Source organism: Pteropus alecto, unplaced genomic scaffold (genome assembly GCF_000325575.1).
Source record: "Pteropus alecto unplaced genomic scaffold, ASM32557v1 scaffold98, whole genome shotgun sequence".
In the NCBI taxonomy this organism is placed as follows: Eukaryota; Metazoa; Chordata; class Mammalia; order Chiroptera; family Pteropodidae; genus Pteropus; species Pteropus alecto.
The window spans coordinates 13903324-13913969 of record NW_006443570.1 but is presented as its reverse complement, the minus strand read 5'-3'; the positions used below and the strand labels follow the sequence as shown (position 1 = coordinate 13913969).

The 10646-nt window shown below is 37.3% G+C and overlaps 1 protein-coding gene across 1 annotated transcript in view; it reads right to left on the bottom strand.

Annotated features, from left to right (window-relative positions):
* Positions 1-2055: 2055 nt before the first annotated feature.
* The window catches only part of USP32 (ubiquitin specific peptidase 32), a 171637-nt gene continuing 163046 nt past the window's right edge, over positions 2056-10646 (bottom strand). Inside the window, 5 exon segments of the mRNA XM_006924912.3 lie at positions 2056-2229; positions 2729-2821; positions 3340-3764; positions 4879-5167; positions 7442-7633. Coding sequence (XP_006924974.1) covers positions 2056-2229; positions 2729-2821; positions 3340-3764; positions 4879-5167; positions 7442-7633 — 1173 coding nt within the window.

Below are 10646 nucleotides of genomic sequence, written 5' to 3'. Positions count from 1 at the left end.
TAGCACATAGATGCATCCACAGTATTTAATTTGTTTGGATAATAGTTACAGATAAACAGGTATACTCCATATACAATTACCAATACTTTTTTATACAGTTCATATTTCAGTACATCAACACTATTTTATTTACACTCTATTTATGTACATTAACATCTTTCTAAAGTCAGTGCATTGTCAACAAGTTTTATACAGTAATTTACATGGTGAATGTAGTTAATAGTTAATTTAATAAATTTTCTGCTAGTCATGAATTAAAAAAAATAATTACAACCAATATAACAAACACAGATCAAACAACATTAGTAGATTGTGCTACCTGCTTAAATAAAACATCTGTAAGGAAATTATTTAAAATCTTTCACTTTTTCATGGGACTTGTCCAGGGAGGAATAGACTTTATATACTGAAAATCACAAAACTATAAAGTCTGCATTTTGTCTGACTTCATCACATTATACCATTTAGGCCACTCCTTCCTACTTGCAATTATAATTTTCTTCTGAATAGGCTTTCAACTTTTTAAATGCTCTCAGAAGAACTGGATAGTAACTGGCCTTGGATATCAGAACATGTATGCTTAATTACATTGGTGCCTACTATCTATGAGGAAGGAAGGGTAATATGATCTGAATGCTTCCAGGGTCCAGATGAATAAAAAAAGACTGAAAAAAAAAGTGAATATTTACTTTGAATATATATTTAAAAACAATACAAGAAAAAAAATGCTGCCTGAAATAAATAATATCTATATTTTTGTTCCAGTCTTGAATTATCAGAGGAAAAAATAAAGTGAGCAAAGAAACATAACTTTTGATGACCACTACTGTGAAATTATAAAAAGAAGACAAATACCAGAATAAAAAATAAATGGACTTGCAAACAAAAGTTTACTCCTAAAACCACCAATTTCATTAAAAATACTTATATACTATCAATGTTTGGGATGTGTTTTGTTTTTAAATTTAATATGCTGGGGGAAAATACCCCAATTCAAGTTAATTTATAGCCCTTACAGCCATCAAATATGAACAAGTTTGAGAAGTTCACATCTGTATGTATTCTCTCCTTTTTTAAAGTGCAAAACAAAGAAACAAAGAAAAAGAACAACCACTAATTGTGGAACACCATCTAGCTCTGATGCCACTTTCCTTCTCAGAAGCTCTTTGTGCAACATGTGCATGTGAAGATGGTGCAAATATTGGCAACTACCCTAACCACACTCAGCAGTGGGGGGTAGAATACATTTTTGAGGACACTTGAAGTATCCTCCAAAGTATGATGCCTCCATCTGGAGGATCATTTTAGCTGGATTTCCCAGTATGCTTTTTTTTTCTCTATAGGGTCTCCCAACCAAGGCCCTGGGTAGAAGGCACACAGCTCTTAAGAGAGCCTCCCTTTCAGACTGACCACTATATATGGCTCTGCCACCATGACTGGCCGTGTATTAATCACAAACACAACAAAAACAAAAAGCAAGAAGGACATAGAAAGAGTGGGAACAAAGTTTAAAAAATAAATTGAAAAATCTGTGTCCATGCCATAAGAATCCTTTGCACATCATCATGATCTTGCTTTCTCTGTCTCATCAATATAATGGAATAAAACTTCAGGAAAAAGGAGGTAGCATATCATGTCGTCCCCAGACAACACTACAAGTTTTTTGTTTTATTTTGACTCCAAGGAAATTCTTAGTATTTTGTTATGATTACTGGTAAACTCTATACTCACTACGTATTTGTTCATATCTGGACAAGCACAATTTAGTTCTTATTTGGTCCCAGGTGGCTGGTGCCAAACCCTTTTGTTTACAGGCTAATGGTGGGCTCTGCCTGAAAGTTCTCTACCAGAGAGCTTGTGTGAGACACTTCCAAACAAAATTATTACTACTATTATGTTAACTGCTATTTTAATTAGGATTTTTATTTTGTGCTTCAGGGTCACAGGATAAAATAACTACATTTAGCTTGCCTTTCAGTGACGCTTTTGCCAAATGTCAGCTACAGGGAGTCATCTCCCTCACCACCAGCCTGTCTAGCAGCCAGAGTGGTAGCTTCACTGTAACACACAGTACTTTTTGTAATCGGACTCAAAGTCTTCGTCCATGCTGCTTGTGTCTGCCATCTTTTTGCCATCGATCTTTGGCAGAAATTGTGCATAGTCTATCCCCTGCTGCTCATAGAAAAGAATGTAGGCAGAGTCGGTATCAATTTCATCAGGGTGAAGTTCCTAAAGAGGCAAGAAAAGCCTTTAATAAAAAAGCCATCACTCTGCTGGCTCTTAGTCCTTGCCAGGGCAGAGAGGACTAATCTTCTTTAATTACTAAAACTATCTGCTTCCAATCGGCTTAATATTTTGGCTGTCTCACACCTGCCCATAAAATAAGCTCCATTATTTTCAGTGTCTGTTTTAGGGAAAATATTCTGACCACAGATAAGTCAAACGAATGACAAAAAAACAAAAGCAAAAACAAACCCCCCTCTTCAAACATTTTCTAACAGCTGAAAAGAACTTTTTCTCATCAACCAGTACTTTCCCTCCCTTACTACTCATGTTTTCATTTCCTATTCTGCGTATCATTTTTGTTCCTTTAAAACTAAAGGCATCTATATACTGATTCTAAGAGAAATATCTATTCCTATTTAGGAGAAAGTCCATTATTTCAATAAATGTCTCCCAACTCTGTTGACATTTCTGTTTCTTTTATTCAAAGATAAGGGATATTTACCTTACAGCTGCTGTCATTGTAACAGTACCACTTGCTGTTTGGGTTTTTGGCATAAGTGACATAATGGCCCCCGCCCAGAATTCCTGAATGGCACTGTGAGAGAGAAGAAAGTGGAGGTATGTTAGTAGTCAATAGTACTCTGGCCAGAGCACAATACTAGGATCCGATCAAGAAAACACTTATTACTTAGGTGGTTAAGAAGGAATATTATTTTTTTTGGGGGGGGGGGGGGGGAGGCACATTGAAATATTTTGAGAACCTCTGTTCTATAGAGTGACAGTAATGGGGAAGGAATATTTTGGAACCATTTAACCTTTACCCAAAAACAAAACAAAAAGCAAAATTTAAAATTCAAAAGCTCCAACTCTAAACATTTTTCCATAGGATCACACAATTGTGAATAACTTGAACATGTGATTTCAGTTATAATGATTACATGACTATCTCCTGCAATTCTCTGTGAGCATCTTGGATTCTATCCAGAAAGCCCAGATATCTGTTGCTAACTTTGTCTATCACCAGGCTGGCCCTGAAAAAAATGATGAATGAAAGAATGAAAATGAATGAACAAACCACTGAAAAATGCAGATCAAATACAACAAACAACTTACCGAAATTGCATATAGATTATAAATAGGCTTAACATGAGTATCTTCTCTTTGGTCATCAGTGCTATCTTCTTCACTGTGGTTTTCAAGCTGACCATTGCTGTAACCATTGCCACATGCCTCATGTTCATAAAGAAACCCGTTGGCCAAAGCTACTTCGTGGTCCTGAGGGGTGACTAGCTCAGGTTGGCTGCCTCCCAGCATGTGCCCTCGGCTCAAGGCATCAGCCAGCTCACAAACTTGCCCAGCCCCATTCTCTTTGTTTACATCCAAATTCTCCTTACTACTTGACAGTTTATTTTTGCTGCCGATCTGGGGTAGCCGGAGCCTCCCTTTACTTCTCCCTAAAGTCCGTGGACTGCTGTTAGGGCTGCTGTTTTTGCTGGAGGGACAGCTGGTTCCATTTTTTCTTGATGAAGAAGGTGAACCTGACAAAGGGAGAAGGAAAGATTCATACATCCAAATGCCACAAGTTAAACCAGCCATTAAATGCTAACTTTAAAGCCAATCTCACAAATGCACACATAAAGGTAAAGACGGGGGAGTCTTGACTGGCTACTCTTTAGTTCCTATTATGTAACCAAGAAGTTACATTCTTATCTCCCTACTGCAAAGCCCCTAAAGACAGCAATGTCCTGAAAAGGTAAATTGCCATATAGGAACTCAGAAAATAGCAGAAAAGTGATATATGTCAGATTTAGTTTAAAGCAGTATTAATAGACTAAGGAATTTTACAAATACATACTCTTTTTCTTTGTAAAATTAGATAAAAAATATCAATTATTAAGCACTTACTATTGCTAGGCATGGTATTGGAAACCATTATCTCTACCTCTCACAAGAATCCTGTCAGGCAGTAGGTCTTAAAGTTTTTGGTTACAGCTCCACCCCCTGCCACCCCTACCCCAAGCCCACTTCCTTATATATTCTTAAAAATTGTTGAGGACCTCTAGCACTTTTGTTTATGTGGGTAAGATCTACTATTACCATATTAGAAATTAAAACTGAGGAATCTAAAAAACACAATGCACAAGCACATATTTCACTGGTGATATCATCACGTCATGCTGGTTCTGACTTCACTGTTCAATTGTGAGGGGTAAGAGTGAAAAGGCAAAAACTATCTTAGTATTTCTATGAAAATAGTTCTGATCCCCCAGGACTTCTGAAAGGGTCTCAAGGATTCTGCAGGGGTTCCTGGACCATACTTTAACAATCTCTGCAGTAAGGGAACAGGATGACAGCCACCATTCATGTTCACCATATGTCAGGCATCATGTAAAGTGCTTCACTCCTGACGTAGGAAAACTTCACAGTCTGTGAACTTGGTATTATCTCCATTTTATGAATGAGAAAATAGATTTAAAGGAGGCTGTATCTCTTGCTAAAAGTCACATAGCTCAAATCTAGATCGGTCTGATTCCAGATAAGTTCCTTCCACCTCACCAAGCTGTTGCTCTAGAATGAAACACAGAGGAAAACGTGCAGCCTCCCTTGGGGTGGTGTCTGGGCTCCATGAGGTCCCCCCCCGGGCCTCATTACCTTTAGGGCTACTGATGATATTTGCGCTGAGTGAGGATGGGCTCTTGCTCAGGAGCACATCCTCTTCCCCAGCTGAGTTCTGGGCATCCACTTTCTTCACCTCTCCAGCCGGAACCCTGGGCTCAGAGAGTTCATCCCCCTGGGGTGTGAGTGGTTTCCGCTGGCAGAGAGCCGGGTCTCTTGGTACTAAAAAAGCACTAGGGTCAAAACTTTCACGAGGAAATTTAACAATTTTCTGTGATTTTATCCATCGACCATTTACGAACTGAAATCGTTTGAGGTGAATAATCTGGAGAAGAGAAGGTAGAAAACACTTGGGAGGTTAAAGGGCTCTGAGGATACAAAATTTACATTTAAAAAAACCAAGTCTAATACATGTGAATATTAAAAAATATATAATAACATTAACATCTTTTTTTCAAAAAATATATTTTATTACATAACATAGTTATCAGTAGGGCCACTGACCATTATTAGCTAGCTATGTGGTTAACACGATAATCTCCCTAATTTCATAGTCTGTGTATATCCAAAAGTGTCCAAATTTCTTCAACATCCTAGGAGTCTATTTGCATGTACTCATCAGCTTTCTAGGCTTGTGATGCACACTGATCTCTACCTGTCTCCCATGTCACAGAAGATGCATTCACAAATACTCTCATAGGAGACTATATTAAATGTTTTGAAGAAAAATGGAGTTTTTTTTTTTAATAGATGAAACTCACCTAATCTCCATATCCTTTGGTGGCCACCAGGGGAGTTTCCCTAATGGGGTGGGGATGGGGGGGTCCTAAAGAGCATAAGAGTCTCCCTTATTTTTCAGAAGGATGAATTCCTCTAGTGTTACATAACAGTGTTATTGTGCTCTCTATAGAGGGCATAGATCTTTGCTGGTGACTTCTACTTTAAATGCTTAACAATTTACTGTTTATATAAGGAGAATTCCCTTCCTAAGAGGCATGCTGGCGTGTGAAGCTAACAGAAGCCCACCAAGCTCTCAACATAACATCTACTCATCATTAGTCTTTAAAGAGCTCAAAAACATAGTTTTTATAAATGTCTTTACTCCATGATGTTTTATGTGATTGTTATACGGGTATATATAATTGTCAAAATATATCAAACTAGATATTTAAAATGTATGCATTTGATTCCATGTTAATTATACCTCAAGTAAAACAAACAAACAAAAAAACTGTCCTCCCTCTCACCTACCTGTCTCCAAGCCTGCCCTCTTCTTCCCTTCCCTTAGTTCCCATTGAGTTAGCTAACCAACATTATTAATTTCTTGTGTTATCTTCCCTGAGAAGCTGTCCTGATCTAAGAAAAGAAAGACCTACATTCACAGTTTTAGAGAGTAACAGGAAGAAGACATGAATAAAAACATACGAGGTCTGGTTAAAATATACCAGTGCCTTATAGTTACACTTATTATGATGTTTCCAGTCTTTTAAGGAAAAAGCTTTCCTTCTTTCCTTCCTTCCTCCTCTGCGCCCCCGCCTCTTTTTTTTATTGTCCAAAGTATTTCTTAATTGTCCATTTATCAAGAGAAACTATTCCTTAGCCTAAATATTCATATTTCATAGTTCAGGAACACAGGTCAATGACAAAATTCCATGGAACGTGACTCAAAGAAATTCTTTCCATTCCAAAATCACTTTACACTCTGAAAGATAGCAGCCTTCCTCATCGCCTCAAAATCTTTCACAGAATCGTAATTTCTGTAGAAATCTGCATAAACTTTCTTTCTTGGTTCAGCCATAACAAATTTTTGGAAACCTGCAACCCTAGGGAAACAATGATTGCCCCAACTATATAAAATTGCAGACATTTGGCCAGAAGGCCACGCTTCTGAGTTTTCGTCAAAGCAATGGAAGGCATGGTAGTTATATTCTCATATGTATGGGAACCCTGCATACACGAGAGTCAGACTCTACATGCACCAGACGTTCCAGAAAAAGCCTTCTTAAACAAATAGGAAGATTTGTCATTTCAAACTCTTCTGACAAGCAACAGGAGAGTCTCCTAATCCATGAAGAGAGAAGGAAGAAGTAAATAAAATCTAAAAGAACACTTAGCTTCAGTGCATTTGTGTGCTTGTGTACAGACACTTAACTCAGCAGTGAGCTGTGGCCATGTGACCAAGCACAGTAGAACTGGAAGCTCCAGGCTCATTTGTTCTTCTACAGTCCACCAAGGGTAAGCCTAAAGCTTCCTCTCTCCCTAGAGCCAAAAGTGCATTCATTTTCACTTTCTTCTGAAATTCAAATTCACCAGGTTGTACCACTTGTGGCACTTCTCACATACTGTGCCGAACTGTAGTTACTGGTCTATATGACTTCTCTCTCGTTCTAGGCCGTGTGCTCTTTAGAAACAGGAACCAGCACAATTTCTGTAGAGCAATTAATCTCTGTGTGCAACATAAAAATCTTTCATAGTAAAAGTATTTTAAGCTCTGCTGCAGGGAGGATTTTATTCTCAAAAATAATAAATCTCCATTTGTTCATGACTTCTTTCCCTTATACCAAACTTCTGTTCTCTCAGAGGAAGGACTGTAACATACCAGGATGGGTGGAAGCCTCCAGAGATCCAGCTTCTTGGTTGCCAGGCAGTGGGTCTTACACTTGGAGCAGTAGTACATCTCATTTTCCCCTAGCTCTTCCTCACTGGTGAAAGCACGGAGACAGCTGTCCAAGTTGATGGGCTCAGCTTGTGCTCGCCGACTCTGTTCCACACTTTCGTGCTCATCTACAACCTGCAAGTGGAGGGAAATGCAGAATGGGAGAAGGGTGAGTGGGTGGGAGGGAGGGAGTTTAAAATGGTCACCTGGCTAACCATCATCCTCTAGGTGACTCACTCTCATTTTATTCTCCATAAAGAAAAAGAAAATATAACCCAAGCTAGAGTCTTAGAGCAAATACAGCATTATGTACATTTATTCACAAATATCGCATTAATAACATCCTAGATCAAATTTCTATTTATATGACCATAGCTCTTCTTGAAAAATTTGAATCCTTCAAAATGACAAAAACAAACAAAAAATCGCCTGTTTATTTTGCAATTTTGAAATCCTAAAACAGTTTACAGGTGAGCTGGCCTTCAAGCCAGGGGTGTTGCGATTAGGTTATTTATTTTTTAACCAGAAAGATAGGACATTATTAGTACACTGCAGGCTTTACAGAGGCTAGGAGAAATAATATCACTGGAACACAGATGCCAGATCTGAATTAACTAAGAAAAGTACAGAAAAGCTCACCATGAGAAGATAACACACCAGAGCATTACCCCCTACAGGACACAACTCATTTGAATATTGACACCATATAACATAGAGTTATCAGAATACTATGTGTATCATTATCATGTGTCTCCTGCCTCACGGGGGCTCTTTTATCTGAGACTACAATAAAAGAAATGGCAGGCTCAAAAGAGCCTGATTTTGTTGAGAAGGCCCCCAATACCTGCCCAAACCTCTGTGGTCCTATTAACCAGCATGGTAGGCTTTGGAGCAAGAAGATGGTAAACAAAGGAAAGGAGAGAGAGCAAAGGGGGTGGGAGGGGTCGATGTGTAAGGATGTGTGTTGGAGGTGGCATGGAATCACAAGGGAGAGAAAGAGGGACCTAGAATGCAACAGAAGAGGAAGAATTTTTCCCTCTCTGATTCTTGGCTGTCACTTAATAAAGCAATCAAGAACCAGGGTGAGTGGGGCATAGTATCAGGACTATAAATGCTACCGTGAGACTTCACACACGGATCTTTTTATCTCAAGGTGGAGCTCAGACTACATATCCAACAATGAATGCCTCCCTTTCTGGCAAAGGTCACACACATGTCCATCACCCCAGCTATTACTCCTCCCTTCCAAAGATGAATTGGTTCTCTTTGTCTGAGACAATTTCCCTCTGGTTTCCCTGGTTTCCCTTTACAAGGGAAACACTGGGCTGCCTAGATTACAAACTAGCACATCCCATGACACTCAGTTTAAAACAGATTTCCAGGCAACATTTTCCCTAAATGAGAGGATGGCTGAGTCACAGGCTGTCAAATGCTTCTACTCTATAAACTATGACGGTTGAGGTTGATTATGCAATTAAGAATTTTAGCACTGTATCACCATCCGTTCCAAAATAAAATCATTTAAAAAAGGGAGAAAACCCTTCCTTTCAGAAAAGGAAAAACCGAATGTTTCGAAACAATTTTTTTTTTAATGAAAAAAAAAAAACAAACCTTTAAATGTTGTATCATGGTTGTTGAAATCAGAAAAGGGAAAGAATTACATCATATATAGTAGTGTCTCTTTTCTCAGAGCCAGTTAAGCCAGTTAAACATTATCTCTATTATCTCTACCAAAGGTGCTTTACCACAAATGCCAGTAAAGAATGTTTACTTTTATTGACTATATTTTCTATGAAACTCACAGGCTATAGAGCTATATGAGGACAGGGAAGAAAGCTAATTAAGAAAAACATATTTGTGGACTTACAGTAATTTCCCTAAATGACAAAGATTTCCTTCACTTCTTGGAATCCACTCCCAGATCCTCTACTATTATTCAAAAAGCCTAAATTACTTACTGGTATCCTTCTCCTTTTTTTCTCAGTTGCTTAAAAGCTCATCCTTACTACAAAAAATAAGATATGAAGTAGCAGCTTTCATACATTATAAGACTATTAGAAAAAAGGAGCTCTTGTTGATAATTTTTGAGTTTTCTATGTAGGTAACTAGTACAACTGTAATCTCCTCTCTTTTCATATTGAGCATTTTAATTTAACCCTGTGTTTTATAGCATTGACTAAGACCGCATTACCATTTTAAATAGTAGCATTATGATCTTTTCTCCATGCTAACAGAAATGCTTTTGAAATTTCTCTATCAATAGTAATAGTAGTAGTAATAATAATAATAATAATAATAATAATTTAAAAATAAAAAGTAAAAAGGGAGCTCTAAGAAGTTACCTAGTTTAATTTTCTATTGAAGAATGAATATGAGGTCTAAAAAGGGAAAAAAAAATAAAAAGAATAAGAGTAATTGCCTATTTTTTCTGCTTAACAAAACATTCACATAGAAATTTTGGAAAGCAGAGAACGATGTAAAAAGGAAGGGAAGCTTTTATATTCTTAATATAAAAACAAACACTGTCAAAATATTGGCAGATTTTCTTCTGTTCTTTTCCTAAATAGTACTTTTTTATACTGAAAAGTTTTTCAGTATATTCAATTTTATATTTTGCTTTAAAAACACAACATATCATAAGTATCTTCCCAAATATGTCAATAAAAAAACATCTGGTAATCATTTTCAATGACTGTATAATATTTTATCCAATTACCATACCATGTTTTATTTAACCATTCCTCTAATATGGGACAAATATAAGTTGTTTCTAATTTTTTATTATTTCCAATTTTACTATTTTACAAAAAATTGCTATAATGAAGATTTTTTTTAGCAAATTACACCGTATTTTCCCTAGCATAAAATCCTTGAAATCACAAGAATAAAAATATATAAAACATATGGGCAATAATCTCAACTTTGAACCAAGGTATCTCCTTTGTCTACGTGACTTTCCAAGCATATGCAGAAACCACACGTAGGAAGAAAAATTATGTGGAAAGAAATTAGTCATGTGGCCCCATCCCATAGCAAGGCAGAAACTCTCAATTGCAACTGAGTTTTCAATGTGTCCTGGGAGCATCACTGAAAGTGGAAGTGGGGTGAGATTTAACAGGTCACGTAGGCCTTTCTTTCTATTAGCAGT